The sequence below is a fragment of the Cricetulus griseus genome, chromosome 2, assembly GCF_003668045.3.
Source record: "Cricetulus griseus strain 17A/GY chromosome 2, alternate assembly CriGri-PICRH-1.0, whole genome shotgun sequence".
Taxonomy (NCBI): Eukaryota; Metazoa; Chordata; class Mammalia; order Rodentia; family Cricetidae; genus Cricetulus; species Cricetulus griseus.
The window spans coordinates 99,597,264-99,623,173 of record NC_048595.1 but is presented as its reverse complement, the minus strand read 5'-3'; the positions used below and the strand labels follow the sequence as shown (position 1 = coordinate 99,623,173).

At 43.8% G+C, this 25,910-nt stretch overlaps 1 protein-coding gene and 1 pseudogene across 1 annotated transcript in view; one reads left to right on the top strand and one right to left on the bottom strand.

Annotated features, from left to right (window-relative positions):
• Window positions 1-25,077, top strand: part of Reck (reversion inducing cysteine rich protein with kazal motifs) — a 71,969-nt gene extending 46,892 nt beyond the window's left edge. The window contains exons 10-21 of the mRNA XM_027403214.2: window positions 2,153-2,332; window positions 4,295-4,507; window positions 7,443-7,579; window positions 9,646-9,786; window positions 11,980-12,168; window positions 13,647-13,769; window positions 14,610-14,781; window positions 17,861-18,053; window positions 19,147-19,357; window positions 20,779-20,852; window positions 22,614-22,769; window positions 23,529-25,077. Coding sequence (XP_027259015.1) covers window positions 2,153-2,332; window positions 4,295-4,507; window positions 7,443-7,579; window positions 9,646-9,786; window positions 11,980-12,168; window positions 13,647-13,769; window positions 14,610-14,781; window positions 17,861-18,053; window positions 19,147-19,357; window positions 20,779-20,852; window positions 22,614-22,769; window positions 23,529-23,747 — 2,008 coding nt within the window. The 3' untranslated portion in view covers window positions 23,748-25,077. The remainder of the gene's footprint in view (window positions 1-2,152; window positions 2,333-4,294; window positions 4,508-7,442; window positions 7,580-9,645; window positions 9,787-11,979; window positions 12,169-13,646; window positions 13,770-14,609; window positions 14,782-17,860; window positions 18,054-19,146; window positions 19,358-20,778; window positions 20,853-22,613; window positions 22,770-23,528) is intronic.
• On the bottom strand, window positions 5,001-5,702 carry LOC100757358 (annotated as a pseudogene).
• Window positions 25,078-25,910: the final 833 nt, after the last annotated feature.

The following is a 25,910-nucleotide window of genomic DNA, read 5'->3' as shown; positions in this document are numbered from 1 at the left end:
ATAATTTTTTGTTGTTGTTGTTTTTTAACATTTAGGAGGGGGTCTGCTATGGTGCATGTGGAAGTCAAAGGACAATTTGAGAGTCAGTTCTCTCCTTCCACCATGTGGGTCCCAGGGATTGTCAGCCTTGGCAGCAGGTGAAAGAGCCTGCTGAGCCATCTTAACAACCTAGGTTAGGGGGTTCTGGTTTGCTGAATGCTTTACATTTCATCAGCTTGATCATTCTGAAACCTTATGAGATAATTGGGGAAATTTGTATACTTTCTGTTTTAACTGTTAGAAACTAACTCTGAAAAGTTGAAGAATCTCTTCATTGCAAATATAGGAAGTTAAAGGCTAGAGAAAGTACTTGCTTCCTCTTCAAAATGTGCAAGCTCCCTTGTAAGCCAAGATCTGATGTGTTTAATGATACTGCATCACCAATGCCTTGAACAAGCACATACATAAAAGAGCACTCATGAACACTGGGAGAGTGGGCAACAGACTGCAGAGTAAAGATCCCTCCTTTGGGGCTGGAGAGATGGTCAGTGGTTAAGAGCACTGACTATTCTAGAGGACCCAGGTTCAATCCCCAGCACCCCCATGGCAGCTCACAACTGTCTGTAACTCCAGTCCTAGCAGATCTGATGTGCTCTTCTGGCCTCCATTGGCACAAAGTACATATAGTGCACAGACACATTCAGGCAATCATTCATACACATTAAAAACCACACACACAAAACTTCTTCATAGTATTTATGAGAGTCAAATAACTGTGAGGACAGTGGGAAATATTTACTTACATTTTGTGTATTTCAATGATATCAAATTTTTATACTGAACATGTATTACTTCTATAAAAATTAAACTAATGAATTCAATATATAAAACCACTTTGGAAATGGCCTATCAGTATTGCTTTCCTCTGGAAACACTTAAATTGCTTTACAGTCATTAAATCAGAATGTCTTTTATAAGCCGGGCATTGGTGGCATACACCTTTAATCCCAGCACTCAGGAGGCAGAGGCAGGTGGATCTCTGTGAGTTTGAGACTAGCCTGGTTTACAAGAGCTAGTTCCAGGACAGCCTCCAAAGCCACAGAGAAACCCTGTCTCGGGGGGGGGGGGGGGGGGGGGGGGAGTCATGTATCACTGCAATAGTATGTAGAGGTCTTGAGGATCTTAAGGATATAAGAGATTTAAACAAACTTTAATCAGTAAACTCCACCCCCATTTTTCCTGGTTCTCAGGATTGAACCTAGAATCTTGAGTACCCAGGACACATAGTCTCACTTGAAATTACATCCCTAAACCATTAAAGTACATCTTTGGAGACGCATTCTTCCTCTATACCTTTGTGGAGATAAACTATGTGCTTTACTTTAAGTAAATATGAAAAAAAGAAGGCAGATAAAGACATGATAGAAAATAATTGTACCAGAACTAAGAATGTACAAAACACCTTAAGGGACTGTAAAATGCAATATTTAGCTTCCTATCAGTCATGACAAAGGAGGGGTTGGATTTATTTTATCTTTTGAAAACTATTTATTGAGATTTATTTATTACTGGGGTGAGGTGGGGTGGGGTGGGCACACATGCCATGGAATATATGTGGAGGTCAGAGGGCAACTTTGTAGTTGGTTCTCTCCTTCCATCTTTTTGTGGATTTGGGGGTCAAACTCAGGTCACCAAGCTTGTGTGGTAAGGTCCTGTACCCACTAAACCATCTCTAAGTCTCATTCTGTCCCATGGATGAAAAAATATATACATTGGCTTGTGTCCCTTTTAAATTTGTATGGCTATTTTACCTATATATATATGTCTGTGAACCACATGCAAGCCTGACGTCCTCAGAGGCCATAAGAGTGTGTTGGGTCCCTTGGAATTGGAGCTACAGACGATTATGAGCTGCCATGTGGGTGCTGGGAATCAAATCTGGTTCCTCTGGAAGAGCTCTTAATTGATTAGCCACTGCTCCAGCTGCCCAGGGATGATTTTTTAAAGGCCATTTTTTTTTCATGGAAAAGATTACTTTTTTTGGCTCCAAATTTCAGGAGCTAGTTAACTGTACTTTTTTCTTTATGTTCCTGTAGATAGAGTTAATAGAATTGGAGTTTTTCACAGATTTAATACTCATCAGGCTTCTGTTTAATTTGTTCTTTTGTTTCAGGGAACTGTGCACAAAACTTTATAGCATGAGCTGGGGAAACACCCAGAGTTGGCAAGAGTTTGACCGCATCTGTGAATATAATCCAGTGGAGGTGTCCATGTTGACATGTCTAGCTGATGTCCGGGAACCGTGCCAGTTGGGCTGTAGAAACCTCACTTACTGTACAAACTTTAACAACAGGTAGGAAAAAATATTATACATGAAGATGGAAATACACTATCAAATTTACTTGTTTTAAGTAAATACCACTTTCTGGTGTGCCTTTCTAGGGTAAAAGAAAGCTGTATTTCTTCATGATTTCATCTTGAAATGCTCTGTCCCTTCTACGTGGCCCTTAGAAAGGAAGTATGATTGCAAAGTCCCTTCTAACCTAGACGTGCCTGAAGCTTCTGGAATTGAGAGAGTATCCATTTCCTTCACTCTCTTCTCCCTTCTGCCATGGTGGAACCGGTGGAAACGGTTCACTGCAAAGCAGATCACTAGGACAGTGTAGTTCTCCAGTTCTGTGCGCTGGACACCCTTTTCTGTTCTCTTCAGCCACTAGCTATGGATGTGCTCCAGGCTCAGATCTTGGCGCCCTTTTCCCCTTACAGTCCTTGATACCTCATGATACCCTGATTTGAGTTGTTCTGTAAAGAAATATCTTTAAATTAAGCAAGTGACTCACTGAGCAGATGATGATCACACCATCCTGGGCTTCATAGTGAGTTCCAGGACAGACAGAGCTGCATAGTGAGACTCTGTCTCGAAGAAACAGCAACAAAAAAGGATGATGATTCCAGTTAATAAGTATATCACATATGTGAAATTGCTAAGAGAATAGAACAAAGTATTTGTGCTAATATGTGTTAGTTAGTTTGATTTAGCCACTCGACAATATATACATATTTCAAAACATGATGTTGTATGCCATAGAGTTAGCAGTTAAAAGTGCTTTTAAAAAGGAATGTATATGAAAAGACTAGTCCTTCTAAGTATGAATTAAAACCTCTGTGAATGCCTCCTCAGACCCATTAGAATTCCTAGATTAAAAGACTGGCAAGCATGTGAAGTGTGTGGGATTCTCTCTTTCCTCACAGGTAAGTAATTTGGATTGAATCTGTGATCCTTCAACTCCATTCTGAAGCATTTATTCAACCAGAGACATGAAAGCATATGTTCAAGAAAGTCTCTATGTGCCAGCATTATTTGTAATCTCCCATATTGGGAAAGGACCCCAAAACATCCACCAGGAGAATGAAAACAGTAATAATAGTAACATACAATGGAATAGAAGGAAGGCAAAGTCCTGGAACACTCAAATATGAATGGGCTTACATTCAGCAAGGGAAGCCCAATTCTCTGTACTTCCAGACACATGAAGTCTAAGAATAAGCAAAAGTAGTCTGTGAGGATAAGGACCAGAAAACCAGGGGCATCAGGGAACTCCAGCATGATGGAAATGTTCTATATTGTATAGGTTTTTGCGTTGTTTTGTTGGGGGGGGTGTTTGTTTTTGAGACAGGATCTCACTCTGTAACCCTGACTGTTCTGGAACTCACTATGTAGATCTATATATTCTATGTAGATCTAATCTATATTTTGTGCATTTTTTTTAATTATACCTTAGTTTTTGTTTTTTGGGTTTTTGTTTTGTTTTGTTTTTTTGTTTTTGTTTTTGTTTTTGTTTTTCAAGACAGGATTTCTCTGTGTAGCTTTGGAGCCTCTCCTGGCACTCACTCTGTAACCCAGGCTGGCCTCAAACTCTCGGAGACCCACCTGATTCTGTCTCCCAAGTGCTGGGACTAAAGGCGTGTGCTACCACTGCCCAGCTTATACCTCAGTTTTGAAGCCACAGATTCATTTATTTTGTGAAAGAAAATGAGATGTTCTGGAAGTGTTAGTCCTATGCAAAGCACCTTGAAGTTTTAAAATGCTTCATAAGGACCTATGTTAAATTAAAATATGCAGTCAATGTCTTGATGCTAGTGTCCACGTTGAGCTTCAGGTACTTGAAGCCAAAAGAAAGCCTATGATGGCTTTTACTCACTCTCTATTTAAGAAAATCAATTTTTTCCTGATGAATGAATTTATCAAGATTTTACTTGTTGCTTCTATCTAGGAAATAATTTGCCTCAATTCCTTGTGGATTTTTTTTTTCAGGCCAACTGAACTTTTCAGGAGCTGTAACGCTCAGTCTGATCAGGGAGCCATGAATGACATGAAGCTGTGGGAGAAAGGAAGCATAAAGATGCCCTTCATCAGCATCCCTGTTCTCGACATTAGGAAGTGCCAGCCAGACGTGTGGAAAGCAATAGCCTGCTCGCTGCAGATTAAGCCTTGCCACAGTAAATCCCGAGGAAGCATTATCTGCAAGTAAGTCGTTCTAGTCCTAGTGACTCGGGTGGGCTCAGACCCTCCCTGATCTCCAGCAGAGCCTCTCTCTAGAAAGTTCTCCACTTTGCCTGTGCTCCTCCCCCAGAGCAGTGCTTTCTCACTTTCTACCCTATCTTCTTGCCTGAGGCCTGCTCTTCCTGGCTCTTGTCAAATACCAGACATTCCTATGGAATCTTCCCTCATTCCTTTGGTTGATACTAACTTATCCTTAGTGCAAATTCCCGTAGAACTTTATGTGGACTTTACTATGGAATGTAGTTTAAGAAACAGTTTCTAAATACCTTCAGTGCAGTTATGTTTTATACTTTAAAGTTTTATTACATTTATTTATTTGGTGTGTGTTCATTTGTACACCTGGCACAGAGCATCTGGACAACAAAGGACAGCTGGGGGAGGGGGGTATGTTCAGTGAGTCCCAGCAGGCACCTTTATCCAACAAGCCATCTTGTTGGCCCTGTTTTTACACTCCTTTTTTTTTTTTTTCAGAATCAAACAATTTTATTTTCATTAACTCACAAGAAACAATACAGTTGGTTCAAGGAGGCCATCACTTGCCCAGTCCCCAACACTACAAGCTGAGTGAATATACAGTTAGGACTCTCTCATGGCTGAAGTAATGGAGCTATTAGAAATAAGATTTGTTTGCTCAGGGTCCACACTTGCACTATGAATTAGGCAGAGCCCATTTCTTCAGTTTGAACTTCTTGATTAGATTAAACCATTTGCAGTTCTGCACTGTCGAAACACCTCATTGAAGCCCTTGCAGAGCCTGAAGTCACTCTGGTTCTGTGCACATTCCAGAAACTGTTTGATCTCAAGAGAGCATGGCCCTCGCTGCTGGTCCAGCAGCTGGGTTCCTTGGGGCTCCTGGTAAGTGATGTCAGGTCTTGCAGGCTCAGCACTGCCACCTCCATGATTTCATGGAGCCCCCAGTGATGGCATGACCCAGGGTGTGACCCACTGCAGTGGTTGCCATCTGGGCCATCAGGCCTGGCTACCTGGGTACAGCAGCAGGGGAGCCAACTGCAGGTGGTGCAGCTGCTGCTAGAGGCTGAGCTGCAGGCGCATGTCTTGCATGTCTCGGAGCAGCTCTCATCTGAGGGGCCCGGCTGGCTGGAGGGGCCACCCGGGAAGAGCGGCTTCGGCTTCCACGAGGCATCCTGGGTGTTCAAACACACCGAGTCCCTGTTTTTACACTTTTAAAAGTACTTTTACATGTAGGGAGAATATGAATGAATCCGACATTTTAGAGTGTGGCAGCTTCCAGAGATTAAGCTCAAGTTGTTCTTGAGGCTTGGTGGGCAGTGCCTCTAACCCATTCTGCTATTTCCAGCTCCTCTATAGTTTTAAATATGTTCTCTCTTATATTGTTTGGCTTAGGAATTTACTTTCTGTGCGATTCTTTTTTCCTCTTTGCTCTTTCTCCTTTGCAGCTCCTGTTATATTTTTATTATTATCCTGGCACACAGTAGATCTCCTGCAAATGCTTGATGAGTGAGAGAGTTAGTGAATAGTGGTTGGGTCCTGTTCCTACTAAACAGTTTTGAATGGTTTCCTTAGGAAATCTAAGACAAAGCCATGATGACCACTGCCTGGCAGATGAAACCAGAGTGATAACTACACAGTACCTCAGCTGTTCATCAAGCATCTGTTCTCTTTTCCAAGACCAAGTCAATACTGAGCCTAAAACCCTTCATGTGTGGCTCAGTACTGCTCAGTTCAGATTAATAGGGTCCAGATCACTTTTATTTATTTTTTTCTTATCTGGTTTTGATTGTAGAATTTTGATTGTGGAGTCTTACTGTGTTACTCTGTAGTCCAGGCTGGCCTTGAACCTATGGCAATGCTCTGAGCCTCCTGAGCTTTGGGATTACAGACATGAGCTGTCGTGCCTGGTTTCTGATCAGTTTTCTGCCATGACTCAAACATGACCTGAGTAAGGGAGAGGCTGAGGTGTAACTCTGAGATGACACGACAAAGCCACAGATGCAAATGTACTCTTAGAAAACCTTCAACTGAAGACTAAAGAAAAATACTAAAGGGTTATTTATTTGATGCTTATGAATGTTTTGCCGCCAGGCGATGGTGGTGGTGCATACCTTTAATCCCAGCACTCCTGAGGCAGAGGCAAGCAGATCTCTGTGAGTTCGAGGCCAGCCTAGTCAACAGAGCGAGTGCCAGGATAGGACAGGCTCCAAAGCTACAGAGAAACCCCATCTCGAAAAACAAAAATACAAGACAAAACAAAGATTTTATTGTATGTGAATGTTTTGCCTATATGTATGTATGTGCGTCACATGTGTGCCCTGTGCTCACAGAACTGGGTACCTCTGGATACATACCTCAGAAGAAGACATTGGATCCCATAGAACTCGGGTTACAGATGGTTTTGAACCACGATGTAGGTACAGGGAACTGAACCCATGTCCTCTGTAAGCAACAAGTGCTCTTAACTGTAGAGCCATCTTTCTAGCCCCTAGACTAAGAAAAAATGAGTTGTGAAAAAAATAAGTTGTGAACTGTCTGGTTGTTAAAAACTGAACACCTTAGTGCTGATAACTAAAAAGTTATTAAAATGAGAAAGGTAGAAAAGAAAGCAACTGACACAGGTCCTTGAGAATAGGATACAGTTTTTAAGCAAACTAGCCTAGCTCGGTTCCTCTTAAAGGTGGTAGAAGCCATACCATGCTTGGAGCAGTAATTGTTAATTTTGAACAAGGCCTTAATCTCAGATTACAGGAAGTTAGGCTTTGAATTTACTGTGTACCTGGAAATTCAGCAGCCTCACTCCTAACCATCTGGGAGGGCTTGGTAGGTGGTGAAGACAACTCCAGAGAAGCTTCAGAAACCGTTTTGACCAGACAACGGGAGGCAGTGCCGTGAACCCACCATGTGCACGTGTTCTTCTTTTAAGGTCAGATTGTGTAGAGATTCTCAAGACATGTGGAGACCAGAACAGATTCCCTGAAGACCACACGGCTGAAAGTATTTGTGAGTTCCTGTCTCCTGCAGATGACCTGGAGAACTGTATACCTCTGGATACATACCTCAGTAAGTACTGTGTGGGTTTGCTCTTAGAGTTCAAGTGCTTCTCTCATGCTCTCTGCCGTTGCTCTTCACCTCGGGTGAGAACCTGTTGTTTTATGATGCCATCTGCTTTGGTTACTGTTCTTGTGGCTGTGACAATAAATAAATAAACAAACAAACAAACAAAAATGTCATCAAAAGCATTTGAGGGGAAGAAGGATATATTTAGCACAGTTCAAGGATACAGGAGCAGCATGGCAGCTGGAGTGTGAGTCAGGAGCATCTGACATTGGAAGCAGAGAGGCGGGTGCTCAGCTCATTTCTTTCTCAGTTCAGGGCCCCAGCTGATGGCATGGGGCCATCCAATAGGGAAGGTCAAATCTCTCACCCAGGAGTCCAGAGTTTGGTCTCCTAAGTAATTAGATCCCATCAGGTTAGCATTGTCATCTTAAAAATTGTAAGCAGAAATTGTATTTTATCCTTCAGAGGAAGTATGATGAGATGTTTACCAGTCAGGAATTCTAAGGATCAAAGTGGAGGACAGCATTCTCAGAAATCATTGTTATTTCTCATGATGTGACCAGAAAATGGAATTTCCCCTAGGAAGCTGTCAGTTTTTGGCATCAGGACCTGAGACAGGCCTGGCTTGGGCTTATTCACCCAATAGAGAAGACATAGCTATCCCCTGAGATCATAAAAGGAAGTGAAACTTGCCTTCCTACTTTAGCTTCTTCCTGCCAGATACTTCTGCCAAGAGCTTGGTACCTCATTGAGGGATTCCAGAAGGAGCCCCTTGATAGCAATGAGACCAATGTAGGGAGACCTTAGGTATTGGGATGAACTAGTGTTTGGGCTGCCACCAGGGGGCAGCAGTGCCATAAACTGGCTGGCCAACAGAAAGTCCTGCTTGCTTACTTTTTCCGTTATGATTAATCCCAACTACCAATAACAGAACAAATGAAGAACAGGGAAGCCCAGAATCAAGTAGTACAGGATGTTTATGGTGGCACCAACTCTTGTCAGCTTTACTTCATATACTTTACTTTCATACCATGGCCGTTGGCACTTTACCCAGCTTACTCTAGCCAGTAAAACAGGAAGGAGGAGCAGCTTCTCCTTAATCTCAGGGGACACCTATAATTATATGAAAAGCTCAGATGGGCAGTCTTTTTAGCTTTGGGCCCGTGACCATCCTGAATAAAATTAAGATCCTCTTAACAGAGAAGAGAAGGTGGTGACTTTATAGCTGGTAGTTAGTATCTTTTAGGTTCTCTTAAGATAAAGAGACCATGTTCCCTAACTTTTGTGACCAATACTGAAAAAAGAACATGCTAGGTGGGAACCTCTGTGGCCTTGGGAAGATCACCTTGAGTTCCTGGTAAACCTGGACAGAGTGGTGGGGCTGGGTGATGCGCTCCCACAGCCTCTGTCTGCTGAGTCTGAGTGGGGCTGAGAATCTAGTAAGTAAACTGGTGATCCTAGCCACTTAGAGCAGTCAGGTATGTGTAGGAGGAAATGATTTCAGCAGGAGGGAAACCCAAGGATGCTCTAGTCTGAATAGCAGTGCTTGCTTTAAATATCACAAGTGCTTGAAGTGCTACTCTTCCTGGACAGGATGTTGGAAGGTAAATATAATTGTGTTCTGGGGCTCATGCTGATGTAACAGATTGCCGTATATTGTTGTTTAAAGTGCAAAAGCATCCCTCTTACTCAAAAGCACTGTGATATTTGATGACCACATCCCAAATATGCCTCATCTCTGAACTGCTTCCTACTTAAATTATGAGTTCATCTTATTTCCGTCCAGATAGTAGCCCCATGTTAGCTTGTCTGGATTGTCCATTACTGTATCTAGTACCTAGGATCTTCCAAGTATATTGTGGGTATCCCATTAATAAATGAATGGTTGGGTGTATTATGATAAACTGATGAATTATGAGGAAATCCACTGTTTAGTTGGGGCTTATCAGAATCAGGCCTTGCTCTGTGCCTGTAAGCTCTCCATTTATTCCAGCTGTGACAAAGCCAGATAACTTGGAGACCTGGTATTCTTTTAGATTGGTTACACTCATTTGTTCTGGGTTCTTCAGGGCCAAGTGCTTTAGGTAACATCATAGAAGAAGTGACTCATCCCTGTAACCCGAATCCTTGCCCAGCCAATGAGCTCTGTGAAGTGAACCGGAAAGGGTGTCCATCTGGAGACCCCTGCCTTCCGTATTCTTGTGTTCAAGGTAAGCGATGGGGGCTTTGAGTGTGAGATGGACATGGGACATGCTACTGGTATTTCCTTATTGGAGTTGTCATTACGCCCAGGTTACAGGGTCTTTTTCTGTACTTTATTTTCCTGTAATGTTTGGGCATTTGCCACTAAAAATGTGTTTATTCAAACAAGGATACATAGAATTTTCAGTTGTCATTTCAATTGTAAACTAATGCTATCAATACAAGTTACAAGGTTCTTGACTACAGAAGAAAAGAGAAGCTTGGGCCAACTTTTTGTGCCTTCTCTTCCATGCTATACTGTTTGAAAAACAGACCATCCATTGTTCATGGTTTTCTTTTCTTTTCTGTAGCAGTGGAGGAATGCCATACTCTCTACAGCACTGCTCATCTCTGTAAAGGTTAACGGGCTGTGGATGTAGCTCTGCAGGAGAGTGTTTGCCTAATGTGGAAAGCCGTGGATTCATTCCCCAGCACGACAAAAACAAAACAGCCTAGGTGTGGGGTGCATTCCTATAATCCCAGTGCTTGGGAGGTAGATGCTAAAGTTTCAGGCGTTCAAGATTATCCCCAGATACAGAATGGATTTGAGGCCAGCCTGAGCAACATGAGACACTATTTCAATTAAAATTAAAAAGATTAATGTCATGTTGAAATGCATACAAATAGCTAGGTGTGGTGGTGAACCTTATTAATCCCAGCACTCAGGAGACAAAGGCAGGTGGATCTGTGAGTTGGAGGCCAGTCTGGTCTACAGAGCAAGTTCCAGGACAGCCAGGGCTACATAGTGAGACCTTGTCTCAAAACACCAAGACACCAACAAAACCATAAGAGATGTCTACAAGTAATTGTTTTTTCCATATTATATGTTAGTGGGCCACTTGAGGCTCTGGCACACTATTGTTCATATTATGTGTTATGGACCACTTGAGGCCCTGGCACACATAGGGTTGTGCTTGACTACTCAGTCACAGTTAGCCCCTAAAATGTAGTTCATAGAATTCTGATAGTCTTTAACTCTGTCACCTGTTCTAATACAGTTATAGTGACATTGTGATTCTTTTTAATCTGTTTCTGTGTTGGAAATGTTTATCATGTTAGAGTCAACATTTTAAAAAAATCTTAGAAGTGAAAAGGAACCAAAATGAACTAATGACAGACTGTCCACTTGAGTAATATGACAGTGTACCAGTTACCAAGTTGCGATGTGTCTAGCTAAACCTCAGAGTGGTGTTTCATGTCCATTGACACTGTATAATAGTTTAGCCAATATTATTTTCTTTATCAAGAAAATGGTAATTTCTTTATTCCACATTATGTAACATGCAACAGTTCTAAATGGTTTTGTTAAACTCAGAAAGCTTATGATAAGTTAAAAATGTATTACCTAAAAAATGGGTTTTCCTTAAGCCCATTTGAATATCTAAATACTTAGTTGTTCTTTAAATTTATAGTTGTATGCTTATGTTCATCACTAAAAATTGTCCTGGTCAAAATTACCCTAAAAATAGTCAGTTAAAACATTTTGTCATTTTTCAAAATATGATTAGTCCAAAAAAAATAAAAAGCTATATTTTTGTTGTTTGCTTGTTTGGTTGGTTTTTTTAAATATAAGATTTCACTACATAGTAACCCAAGCCATCCTCCTGTCTCAGCTTTCCAAGTTCTGGGATTACAGGTGTGTACTACTGTGCTTGGCCAACACTATGTAGCTTCATATTATTTTTTTACTAACTGTAGCTAACTTTGGGGTACAAGTCCTTAATCACCCATAGAACATGGAATTTTATTTGAGAGGATATATTTTTTTGGTCAGTGAACAAAAGTAATTCCTTAATTTGGTAAAAGTTCTGTAACATAATCTTTGAAACATATTTATTTTTATGTGTTTGAGTGTTTTATCTGCATCTATGTATGTGTACCATGAGAGCTCAGTACCCAGAGAGGTCAGAAGAGGGTGTCAGGCCAACTGGAGTTATAATGACTGTGAGCCAACACGTGGGTGCCAGGAAGTGACTCTGGGTCCTCTGACAGAGAAGCCAGTGCTCTTAACTCCTGAGCCATCTCTCCAGCTATGTGACATGATCTTACATTCTTTAATAGCAACACAGTCCTAGAAGAGTTCTGTAAAGTGTGTAATGTGAAACGTTGTCATAGAACAGTATTATCAATTCAGTTTTGTCTTTGTTTTTATTTTTGTACAGGCTGCAAGTTGGGAGAAGCTTCTGACTTTATTGTCCGTCAGGGGACACTGATCCAGGTGCCGTCCTCTGCAGGGGAGGTTGGCTGTTACAAGATCTGTTCCTGTGGACAAAGTGGCCTCTTGGAAAACTGTATGGAGATGCACTGTATCGACCTCCAGAAGTCTTGCATTGTTGGAGGAAAAAGAAAAAGTGAGTCTTGAACATATTCACGTTTGGTCTTATTAGAGTGTGAGATTGCTTGTCTCCACTTTGCACAAAGAATATTAGATGAATTCTTGCTAAAGAGTACAGTCTATACATCATATATTCCAACAGTACTTTTCCAACCATACAGAACACTGTGTGTGTGTGTGTGTGTGTGTGTGTGTGTGTGTGTGTTGGGGGTATTTTGTTTAAAACAGGATCTTGTTATGTAATCCAAGGAGCCTGAAGCTCACTACATAGCCCAGATTGCCTTTGAACCTACAATAATCCTCCAGCCTCTGTCTCCTGAGTGATGCGATCACGGTCAAGCACCACCACAACCAGCAAGGACTTGTAAAGAGCCCTCTTGAAAGCCTCTCAAGAAGGGTCTACTTGTTAATCTCAGTGAACTCTGACTGTGTGCCAAGCATAATGCCAAGTCTTGTCCCACATCACCTCTTTTAATTTCTGAGTTCCTCCTGTGTAGGTATTGTTATCGTTACTGCCCCTACTTCACAGCTGATACTCATCCAGTCTCCCTGCTAAGCACTGGGGCTCATGCCTGTAATCTCAGCACCTGGGAGACTGAGAGGATTTCTCTGAGTGTCAGAACACCTAGGTGACAGAGTGAGCTCCAGGCCAGCCTGAAATACATAGGGAAACTTGGATTGGGAGGAGGAGACAATCGGGGACAATAAAATGTCTAAGAATATACTGCAGCCTTATAGACATGTGATCTCTGAGAGTTTGAGGCCAGCCTAGTCTACATAGCAAGCTCCAGGACAGCCAAGGCTATACAATGAGATCTTGTCTCAAAATAAATATCTTAGATTTAAGCCCTAGTTTATGTATTCAAAAGTCATCTTTCAAGAATTGATATAAAAGTTTTTAAGAGGCTTGGCAGATAGTTCATTTGGCAAAGCCCTTTGAGACAACCTGAATTTGATTTCCCTATAACCCACGTAAAAATGCTGGGCATGGTGGTGCACACTTGTAATCCCAGTGCTGGGGAGGCAGAGACATAAGCCTGACATCCTGTGTTTGGTCCCAGGACCTACTGTGGAAGGTAAGAACCAACTCTGAAAAGCTGTGCCCTGACACTGTGACACACATGTACTCCCACATATGTGAGTACACACACAATAGTAGTAGATTTTACATTTTTAAACTTACAAATTTAATATATGGTGTGTGTGTGTGTGTGTGTGTGTGTGTGTGTGTGAGAGAGAGAGAGAGAGAGAGAGAGAGAGAGAGAGAGAGAGAGAGTGTGTGTGTGTGCGCGCGCGCGTACAAGTGTGCGTGGGCCACAGCATATTTGTGAATGTCAGAGAACAACCTGGGAGAATTGGCTCATTCCTTCCAGCATGTAGTTCCTGGGGATTGGATTCAGGCTTTGGCAGCAAGCATCTTTACCCACAGAGAAATCTCATATTTCTTAGTCTGTTTCTTAGTGCATGATATAATTGGTGTTTTCTTTCTTTCAGGTCATGGAACATCCTTCAATATTGACTGCAATGTCTGTTCTTGTTTTGCTGGCAATTTAGTGTGTTCCACCCGTCTCTGCCTCAATGAGCACAGTTCAGATGATGACCGCCGCACCTTCACAGGTAACCATGGGCATCCAGAGCTCGTCCTCCAGGGGCCATCATTCTTTGCACTCATATTCTCTTCTTGGCAATGTAGGAATTGCCCTAACTGCAGATTACATAGTAACATTAGTATCAAATCTGAGTGCAGGATACCATCCTCTCTGGCTCTCTGCTTCTTCCTGTTTGCAAAGGAGCCCATGTGCAGCCCTACTGAGGTAGTCTAAGGTGTCCATGTTCTTTCTAGTTTGTTCTCATCAGGTTCTTCTTCAGCCTTCCTCATCCACTCATTTTCATAGGCTCCCACAAACAATACAGCACTTGGGAGACAGAGGCAGACGGAACTCTGTGAGTGAGTTCAAGGCCACCCTGGGCTACATGAAATCGATCCAGTCTAAACGAGAAACAGAGCCAGGTGGTGGTAGCTTATACCTTTAATCCCAGTACTTGAGAGTCACACACCTTTAATTCCATACCAGGGAGATGGAGACAGGAAGGGATATGTCTGGGCAGAGAGAGGAATATAAGGTGGGAGGAGACAGGAGCTCATCGCATGCAGTCTGAGCATTCCTAGAGACAGGATTGCCTCTTTGGTCTGAGGATTCAGTAGACATAGATCTAGTGGCTGGCTGTTCTGCTTCTCTAATCTTTCAGCATTTACCCCTATATCTGACTTGGGTTTTTTATTATTAAGACCAATTAGAATCTGTGCTACAGGTTTGTCTTGTCTTTTGTTTTAATGTTTTTGTTTTTCCTGAGTTAAGGTACAATTCCATTTTAACATGATTTGTTAGAAGTTTGCCTTCAGTAAGACATGGGAGGGAGTGTATGTGTTTATTTGAGTCTGTTTCCTCCCTTCAGGTCTGCCCTGTAACTGTGCCGATCAGTTTGTCCCAGTGTGTGCACAGAATGGACGCACTTACCCCAGTGCCTGCATTGCCCGCTGTGTGGGTCTCCAAGACCATCAGTTTGAGTTTGGACCTTGTATCTCCAAGGATCCCTGTAATCCTAACCTCTGCCCCAAAAGCCAAAGGTAAGTTCAATGCTACTTCTTTTCTTCAGCTAAAGACTAGTGCTGTGCACGCCCCACATGATGAAAATACAAAGGTGGATTAAGAAGTAGTCTGGCTCACGTATGTAATCCCAGCACTTGGGGCACTGAAGCCGGAGAACTCTGAGTTCATGGTCATTCTGTGCTACATGCTGAGCAGTCTCAAGAAAGAAAACGTTGTCTCTGTCTGGAGAGAAAGAGCTGCATAGAGCTCCCTGGCTGCACGATTAGGAGTGCAGGTGTAGAGCAGTGACTGCAGCTGGAGTGGGAAGGGCCTCAGGTGCTCAGACACATGACACTCAGCTGGATCTGTGAAGAGCAGGAGAGTTAGGGAGGAAGCTGGTGTGGTGACAGCAGATGGCAACAGGAGCAGAAATGCATGCTGGGAGTAAGGCAAGGGCAGGCCACAAAAGAGATGGGAGAAATGGATGCATTCTTACTAGCTATTCCTGGCTTCTTCTACTAGAGCACTCATTGTAGGAATTAGACATGAGAAATCTCAGAAAGTGCAACGTTAGCATTATTTGATATCATTTGGCTTTGGACTCCCTTCTCTGTAGTCTCACCAAGCCAAATGACAGTGACCTGACCTTGATGGACTTCTGCACTGCATGTGGCGGTCCCCAGGCAAGTGTGACTGACTTAGATTTCAGCATTCTAGACCTGGAGTGTTCACCTCTGAGCAAGCCTCGTCCCAGAGTCATAGCTCACTCCTGATGAAGGAGTTTGTGCAGAAAGTTGCTTCTTTGTCTTGAAAACTCTGGCACAGAATAAAATGGGAGGTTTTCTTATGTAATGAAGTGGCAAAGAGTCAGCCGCATGTCTGTTAAAGTTCATTGTTCCAGTTTCACTTTTGTGGCTGTGATAAAGCACCCTGAGCACAAAAGCAACTTTGAGAAGAAAAGAGTTTGCTTGGCTCAGAGTTCCAGGTTATAGTCTATTACTGCAAGGAAGCCAGGGCAGGAACTTGAAGCACCAATCCGCAGACAAGAGCAAAGGGAATAACTGTCTGCACTGCCCACTTGCTGCATCTTAGATCCGAGTACACTTCAGGGCCCAGTGCATGAAATGGTGCTGCCCACAGTTGGGGTTGCTCTTTCCAGTGTAACTAACAGTCACCACAGTCCCCATGGACATGACCACAGGCCAACATGGTCTAGGTCATCCCTCTTCCAAGTGGTTTCTGGTTGTGTCAGGTTGGCAGTAAAAACCAGCATCACATCAGTACAGCAGAAACAAAACCAAGAGTTCACTGGCTGATATCCTGGATAATGTTGTCTTGCTTTTTACATCTTCAAAGTGGAGAGGCTTTGCTGGATAGATTGCCAGTATAGAGGAAAAATTTAAAATTCAACTACACAAAAAGCACATTTTGGGGGCATAGTAACAAATGACAAAAAGGGAAGAATATCACAGAGAAATAACCCTGACAAATCAATGTGAGGAATACCATCTTACTGTGAAAACTTGTGAGCAATAATAGCTTCATAGAAAAAATACGCCAAGGAAACAAACAGAAAAATGAATAAAATGGTTCTTAAACATTTGGGGGTTGGTGGTTTGAATGCTTGGCCCATAGGGAGTGATGCTATTAGGAGGTGTGGCCTTGTTGGAGTAGATGTGGCCATGTTGGAAGAAGTGTGTCACTGTGGGGGCGGGCTTTGAGGTCTCTTGTATGTTTGACCTGCACCCAGTACACAGTTCTCTCCCTGCTGCTTGCAGATCAAGCTGTAGATCTCTCAACTCCTTGTCCAGCACCATGTCTGTCTGCATTCTGCCATGTCCCACCATGATGATAATGGACTAAACCTCTAAAACTATAAGCCAACCCCAATTAAATGTTTTCTTTTATGAGCTGCTATGGTCATGGTGTCTCTTCTCAGCAATAGAAACCCTAAGACAGGGGAAATGTGTTTCTTTCTATTTTTTTTTCCTTCCTGGCTTCAAACAGGGGATGGGAATGTGTTTCTTTACTAAAACTTAAGTAACTCTATTATATACAAGTCACCATTATTCAGTTCTTTCGTATAGTAGAAGATTAAATGAAGCCCATTGGCGTGTTCAGCAGGTTGCCCCACTGCTATTCCTTAGAGACTTGGGATCCTCTTGCAGTGACTTTGCCATCTCTACCACTCCACAAACCTTTATACACTCTGCTTCTGGCTAGCAGAGATGAGGTGGTGGAGGATGTTCTTGAGAAGCATTCATGTGCCACCTGAAGAGGTGACATCATCATTATTACTGCCAACCATATTCCACTGTCTAGAGCTCAGTCACTTGGCCTCAGCCAGCTACCAAAGGAGACCCAAGAATGTAATCTAGATATATGATCCAGAGAAGAATAAGTGAATTTTACCAACATACAGCCAGTTAGGACCAACTTTTAATCTTCCTCATATTGCCAGAAATTGAAATTAAATTAAAACCATAACTATGTGCCACTTTGCATCTATTGGATTGGCAAAGACCAAAAATCTGTAACATAAATTTAGGAAACAGATACTGTCATATATCTGTTGGATATATGAGCTGGAAGAGGGTTAGCATATTCTTCCCGGGGGGCAATTTGGCTCAAGCCTGTTTTGTTAAAATGTATGTGGATGAGCGTTTTGCCTGCATGCATGTCTATGTAACATGTGTATACAGTGCCCTCCGAGGCCAGAGGAGGGTGTCAGATCTGGAACTGGAGTTACAGGCAGCTAGCTGTGAGCTGCCATGTGAGTGCTGGGAATTGAGCCAGGCTCCTTTGAAGAGATGTCTCTGAACCACTGAGCCAGCACTCCAGCCTCCAGTTTCCCATGCACAAAGGTGCTTGTTTCCCCCTTACCCCCCAGGCTCCAGTTAGAACACCCTGTTCCATGTGTCCCCAGGGCTCACTACTCAGCTAATCATTCCGTTTTCTGTTCTGAGTGTCCTCCTCTTCATGTACTCCATTCCCCCTGTCTCTTCTGGGCTGCCTGTGCTGCCCGAAGCCAGGACGTTGCTGCCCCTACCACAGTCCCTCCATGCTTCTGGTTCACCTGCTGGCTTTGGTCGGTTTTTTTTTTTTTTTTTTTTTTAGATGTGTGCCAAGACCACAGGTTTGCCTGACGACCTTTGATAAATTTGGATGTAGCCAGTATGAGTGTGTGCACAGACAGCTCACCTGTGAGCAGGTCCGAGATCCTGTGTGTGATACAGACCACATAGAGCACAGCAGTCTCTGCACTTTGTACCAAAGAGGAAAAAGCCTCTCTTACAGAGGCCCCTGCCAGGTATGTCATTTGGCTGCCAAATCAAAGGGGACTGGGCTCAAGGTAACTTTTGACTCTTTCGAGACCAGCAGAGTGCAGTCTTCTCCTGAGAAAGGAGTGGTGTGGCTAGCTCAGGGGGTTAGTGTGTAGCCTCTGAGGAGGCACGTAGAAGCAGGTGGACCCTGACTTCAACCCACTCTTAGGAAAAGACTTAAGGCTTCACACCCAGTATGGTCACCGCCAATCATTTGTCCACAGCTCTGTGGGCTGCCATAGAAAACAAATCAGGAAGAAAAGCGGTCTCACCACTCGTCCCCGCGCTTGCTGCTTCCCACCTTCTACCTCTCACTGTGTTGAGTGAGGTGAAAATCTAGTGCTTGTTTTACATAAGCCTAACTCAGTCTTTTAGGCTTGTGAAATCCACTTCCACGTTAAGCAACCTTTCTGACGGCCTCCTTGGAGCTTCCCACTGGCCTTCCTGATTCTGTACTGAACCCTCTGCTGGGAGAGTCCCATCTTTGGGCCCAGCATCACCTGCCTGCAAGCCACTAACACCAGACATGCTGTCCGTCCATGGAGAGTCCCTGCAACTTGTCTGGCTCCTGTTTTCTCTTGGAGCTGGTGTCCCACTTACACAGACACCATCTGCTCTAACTGCCCCCCCCCATCACCCTTGCTGGCTCTTCTCAGCTAGGGTATTTCTCAAGTATATCCCTACTACCTAACAGGTACAGAGTATGTCTGCTCCACTCATCACTCTACCTGTCCCTCCCTTTCCCACACCCGGCATGAAATGGTAAGGTCTACTCCACCTTTTCATGAAGAGTAAGTGGCTTTTTAATTCAGACCTTCATGACTACTAAAAGAAGTCTGGGTGAAAGAATGGCAAGGGATATTTTTATCTTGTATCTGTTTCAGAATGAGCACCCAAGTTTCAAAGATTTTCACATTGAGACAGCTTATTCCTTAGTCCACCGAAGGGGCTTTAGAGGCTCCCCACAGCTTATGCCCATGTCTTTTCACTTCCTGAAAATAGGGAGATCAGCTCTGTGCTCACAATTAGAAAGAGATACCATAGGAGTTTCCAGGCTAAAAGCTACTTATTTTTGCTCAGCCCTTCTGCAGAGCTGCAGAGCCTGTTTGCGGGCACAATGGTGAGACTTACAGCAGTGTGTGTGCTGCCTACTCGGATCGTGTGGCAGTTGACTACTATGGGCCCTGCCAGGCTGTTGGGGTCCTCTCTGAATACAGTGCTGTGGCCGAGTGTGCTGCTGTGAAGTGTCCTTCACTCTCATCCATGGGCTGCAAACCCGTCATTCCACCCGGTAAGCTGGGGTGTTTGGGGTGGGCAGGGGTAGGACCAGAAAGGTTTGCTGATCCCCCCCAGAACATGAGCCCTTAAGAAGAGAGTTCCTGAGTCTGTAAACTTTGAAAAGCTATAATCCCAGCACTCAGGGGGCTGAGACAGGAAGTTTGCCTGTGATACAGGCACTCAGGGATACAGAATAAGACCAAAAAATAAAAATAAAAAGTTCACAACACCCTCATGCTGACATTCTGAGTGAACGCCAAAGCTGTCTTAGTGTTTGTTGTGCTGACATCAGAAAAGCATGGCAGCTGCTGGAGAACTCCACCAACACTGTGGCTCACAACCATTGTCACTCCAGTTCTAGACCCTGTACACCTTTCTAACTTCCTCTGGCACCGAGTGCACACATGGTGCACATACATACTTGCATACAGGCAAACACTCACATAAAATAAAAGGAATAGATCTAATTGTAAAATTAAAAAGAAAAACAAGAGCATGTCAACCTTTTTCAATCAAAATCTTACATCAGGCATCAATATGTAAGCAGATAAAATAGTGTTTAAATTAAAAATTTAGGATTACTAGATTAAATACATACATTTACTTATTTTAAAGTACCTGAATAATTAATGAATAGTTGAAGTGTTTTGATGAACACAAACATTTGTAATTGAGAGAAGCAAGGAGAGTTGACTTAGTTGTATATCCAGTGGCTCTGTGAGCATCAGTGTTTGTGGACAGTGTACATTACACTTATGCTCATCAGTAAGGCAGGCATCGGAAGAGCCTTCATTCCAAGTCTCCACCTGCAGCTCGCCTGGGACTCACTGGGCCTCCACTGTGTTCTGGTCATGCTTCTAAGCACCAGGGACCCAGCAGTGAACAAAACGAAGCCTCTTCCCTCCTGGTGACCACATTCCAAGTGAGGGGACATAGGTTCCCTGTAGATCCAAACTGTCAAGTCAAAACTACCTGATGAGGCTGAGTGAAGAGATGGTGACGGCCTGGTAGAAAGGCCACTGATGAGTTGGGCGATGAACTCTGTTAAACGTGGCATAAGATTTGACTGTCTCCTGCCTTGCTATGGTTTTTAAATAGATTAAGGTAGTTTAGAAAATTACATGTGAAGCAAGCACTCAACACCTGAAGCTCCCTTGTGCAGACAAGAAAGCAGGGGGTTCAGCACAAACTGCCTGGCAGGACCACAGCATGAGATGAGAAGCGGGCAGGTCTGGTCTGCTGTTACTCCATAGCCTCTGCACCCCGAGCATCGCCGGAGGAGTGTGTCAGGATGGTAAACACAGATATTACAACCCTGGGTTGCTCATCAAGCACAGCTGAAGGTGAAATCACCAGGAAGGACAGGTGACAGCCACAGTGGAATGTGGCCACTGACCTTGTTTTATTCTGAACTCACAAAAAGTTCTGTCGCAGGTGCTTGTTGCCCATTATGTGCTGGGATGTTACGGGTTTTATTTGACAAAGAAAAACTGGACACTATTGCTAAGGTAAGTTGCTCCATATGCCGGGTACCATTGAAAGCACATTGCTAAACTTCTCAGGAGTACTGGAGTGCACAACATATTGTCCCTGTGTATAGGTAAAGGACCTGCTCCCCAGATTCGCTCAAGGCCATATAACTCATAATTAGTAGGACAAGGGTTGACACCCAGGGTAGCTGGGTCCTGACCTGTGCTCCTCCCTGCCTTGCCCTTTCTTAGAAAGGTCCCTGCCAGCTCAAAGAGCATAGTCAGGGTCAGGTGGCCAGCAGAAGTATAAATCCAGATGGTCTTTGCACCCATTCCCCCAAGGAGCCACCTTCCCTGTCTGTCTGTCTTTCCCTTTTCCTGCTGCCCCCTTTTGGCGAGCCAGGACTCTAGTGATGCAATAGGCAAAGACTTGCCACTTGCTGTCCTTCCTGTCTATTGAGACACCTGTTTCCACGGAACTTCGTTTCCCTGTGCCCTCCAGTTCTGAGCAGTTGCTTTTTGAGAAGTGGGATGCTTTCCTCAGTCACTTCTGCCTTGTGTTTAGAGACAGGATCTCTCACTAACCCAATATCTCTCATTCAGCCGGATTGCCTGGCAAGCAAGCCCCAGGGGTCTTCCTATTTCTGCCTCCTCAGTGCAGAGATTGTATGTCCCACCACATGCAAAATTTTTACATTTTTACATGAGCTCTGTGATTCAGACTCAGGTTCTCAGGAAGCCCCTGACCAATGAAAGACCTTGTCTTAAAAAACAAGGTGAGATTGCTCAGTGGTTAAGTGCTCTTACGATTATGGCTCTTTCAGAAGACTCAAATTCAGTTCGCAGCACCCACCTCAGACAGCTTATAACTACCTGTGAGTCTGGCCTCTGTGGTACCTGCACACATGTGCATGTACCCATACAAGGCATATATACACATAATTAAAAATCAAATTAGAAAAGCTTTTTGGTTTTTTGAGACAGGGTTTCTCTGTGTGGGCCTGGCTGTCTGAAACTCATTTTGTAGGCCTGGCCTTGAACTCACAGACTTCTGCCTACTTCTGCCTCCCAAGTGCTGGGATTAAAGGCATGTGCCACCACCCCCAGCATAAGTATCTGTTTAAAGGAGGTAAAAATATCTCCTGAAAATGACATCCAGGATTGACCTCTGGCTTGTGCATCACACACACACACATACACACACACACACACACACACACACACACACACACACACACACACACACACACACACCACACACTCCTTAAGTAGATACATAGGTAGGTAGGTAGATAGATAGATAGATAGATAGATAGATAGATAGATAGATAGATAAGATAGACAAGATAGACAGACGGACAAGCCTATATCCTAGCTCTTGGGAGGTAGAGGCAGGAGAACGGTCAAGGTCATCTTCAAGGCCATCTTTAGTTACTTGAACCCTATTTCAGACACAGAAAACCTAAATAAATAAACAGCACTTCTGAGCTAGGTATGCTGGTACAGGATTGCCATGGAGCCAGCAAGGCTAAGGCAAGAGGATCATGAGTTTAAAGCTAGCCTGGTCTATATAGCAAGACCCTGCTCAAACCAAAGTACTTCTGCTGGGGGTTAGTTTTGGCTGAAAACCTCTGTGGACAACCCAAATCCCATTGCACCGGACCCTGGGCAACAGGATTTTGACCAGCAGAGCCAAACCTGGCACTGAGCACTGGTCAAAGAGCCTCTTCAGCTGCAGCTGAAGAAGAGTAGCCTAGGCAGCAAGAGGGATCCTTTTCAGTTCCTGGAACTGTCTCCTAGGTGACAAACAAGAAGCCAATTACAGTTCTGGAGATTCTTCAGAAGATCCGCATGCACGTGTCTGTCCCACAGTGTGATGTGTTTGGATACTTGAGCATCGAGTCGGAGATTGTGATCCTGATTATCCCTGTTGACCATTATCCAAAAGCTTTGCAGGTGGGTTCACATACATTGTGCAGCCAACTTGTCACTTTAGAGTTTGGTGGACTTACAGTGGGAGTGGGGGACACAAACCAGGGATGGGAAAGAACCAAGGGGTGAGGAAACAGGGCACCTTGGAAGTGTCATTGGGAAGGGAAGGAAGAAAGAGCAAGGCAGCCTCTGAGAGTCTGTTCCGGGTACGGAGGCCAGACACACCAAGTCCACCCCACCATGACTCAGTGAGGCAGCCAAGGCCTGGGGAGTAGGACACTGGCATGGGCCAGACAGTGACCAAGGGTCCATCAGAGGCAGTCTCCAGGGCCCTAAGTTTTTCTTCCCCTCATATCAGGGGACTCTGGAACTTCACTGCCCAAGTTTTGGCAGAAAGTATCCAGGACTCATGGAAGGGGTGGATGGAGGCAGTCCAGATGCCTCCTTCCAAACCCGTTTCCATCCTCATCTTTAGAACAGTAGTAAAAGCATTCCCTATGACTGGGTCTAACTGACTCTCTCACTGTCTCTCGTGAGATAGGCAGTGTATGGTATGGTATTATGCAAAACCAAAAATGGCTGACTGACTAGGGCAGTTTCCATTACTGTCCTTCTATGTGTATAATTAGTTAAGCCCTGTAACTAACTCAGACTACACATAAGAGCAGAGGAAAAGTGAGCTGCCTCTGCGACTGTTCTGCTTTTGACATGTGCCTGGAATTTGCTTCACTGGACCTTTTCAGGATTCTGAGGTTTTCTATTGAAAGATCTTTCCCCTTGCAGATTGAGGCCTGCAATAAAGAAGCAGAGAAAATCGAGTCCCTCATCAACTCGGACAGCCCCACTCTGGCGTCCCATGTCCCTCTCTCTGCCCTCATTATTTCCCAGGTGCAGGTCTCCAGAAGCCTTCCATCCTCTGCTGTGAAGGACAGGCCTCCCTGCCACTCCCTGCTCCTCTTCAGCCTGGGTCTCGCCATGCACTTGCTGTGGATTCGCCCCTGACTGCCCACAAAAGCTGCAAACCATCCCTTGACTCGGCCAGCCCACCTTGTGAAGACATTCAGGACTGTTAGCGGGTGGCCGAGAAAAAGCACGTGTCACCTCTTAGCACCACACAGTATTTTTTTTTAAATCTGCCAATACTAGGGGTTTTGCCTTGAATTTAAAATGATAAACTAGGCTCTCCCAGTATAATGGAATCTATTGCTGGTGGGTCACGGGGCCACAGTTTACATTTTGCTCAGTAGATAAGTACCCTTCTCCAAAGCAAATGTACCGTCACTGATCAATGAGACGGTCACTTCATAGGAGAGCCCCTTTGCTGTTGGGTTTGTGTCCTAGTGGCTTCAGAGTTCCTGTTAAGTGTTGAGGCTGCCACTGTGCTGGTTTCTGTGTCTGGAAGCTAAGGGTTCAATGAAAGGCCACTGCTGTGTCAGCATAGAGGGAAAGAAAGCCTTGAAATGATCACAGGCAGACTCCATAGTCATTTAAGGCAGGACTCCAATGGACCTGTCTTGCAAGTGGTCCTCCCAGTAATTGCCAGTTTGTGCCTGTGAATGGGGCAGCCCCAGTGCATCCAAGCGTCTTGGGTTGTGCAGTTTTATATTAGCCAGATAGGCTGGTCAGTACTCACCACGTTCAGAGAGTTTAACTATCAGACTTTAAACCAATTGCTGCTACTATATAATTGCCAAAAAGTAAGATAATTAGTTCATGTAAATAGTACATGATTTTTTAATTTTATTATGAAGGTGAATAGCCATATTTGTAAATGACAATCATATGTGTTAGCCCTGTACTTTCCGTTCATGAAGACACATTTGCTTTTGTGATGTGCACAGTGTGGATAAGTGTCTGTCTGACTTTCTTTTTATATAGAATTATAAAGACTGTGGTTTATATATTTAAAATGTCAGGCTAAGTATTAAAATGTTTGTATGTTGTCTAAGAAATTGGATACTTTGAATGTTTCACAGTTTGAAATAAGCTATTAATGTAATACTTATTGTTTGTATGCACCTGAACTTAGATTTTACATGAAGTATTTTTCAGTGTTACTTGTACCCTCTGAAATTTAGCAATATGCTTATTATACCAAAATGTTGTTGAAAAGTGGGCACTTAGAGCTTTCAGAGGATCTCCGTGCTGATGTTAATGTAGACTCTGTCACAATTGCCTGTTTCTGTCTAAGTGTCTTCAACATACTAGACTATATTGTGTATATATATATTCTATATATAGTATACCATAATATACTATATATGTATCTATATATAGTATACATCAATATACTAGAAAGCTTTTCTATTTTAATAAAAGTAATTTTATATGATCATGTGTATTTCCAGGTAATGTGTGCACTCAGATTGAAACTGTTTCTCACTCTTGAGTTGTGTCTTTACTGTGTGGTGAGAGGTCCTGGAGTGGAATCAACCCAAGCCAAGGCCTCTGGGAGAGTGAAACAGGCATGTTGAACACCCAGGCATAGCCAGAGGGCAGGCAGTAGCAGAATCTGGTACAGACTCCAGCTTTAGGCCTTCCAAGACAGAAACAGACAGGCAGGTCTGTTCCCTTGGCCTCATGTTCCAGCTCAAGGGTACATTTGGGGGCAGATGCCTGTGAAGTGTGGGGATGGAGGGACTCCCGATGAGGACCTGACTAGCATAGCATCAGTTTCTTAGGCTGAGTGCATGAAACCCCATCATGTTTGTGTCACTCCTCCACTGCATCAGCTCTAGTTCTTCCCACGCCATCTTCACTCCAGCTCCCATACTGTGTCCTCATAGACGGGAGAAGAGACAGAACCATGAGCTGCCGCTGAAGTCTCTACTCAAGTGCCAGTCTTCTCAGCCTACAATTTAGTGGGCAAAGCAAGTCATGTGTCTGCTCCTAACAAAAACTTTTGGGTGGGGATGTAAAGTATCCCTGTGGTGCGGTATGTGTTATTGGGGACGGTGAGTACTTTGGTTAATGCAGTTTACCTCTGAGGGCTCCCCTCGGGGGCACAGATGAGAGCCAGGACTGACTGGATATAGTTTTGATATGTAGTCTTCACACACTTCAGAGACCTACAGAGTATGGCTTTAAGATGTTTTAATAATATAAGGCTTTTCATGCCAGTGAGACACATCTGCTCCTGGCAGCACCAGTCTACTTCAGAGAAGA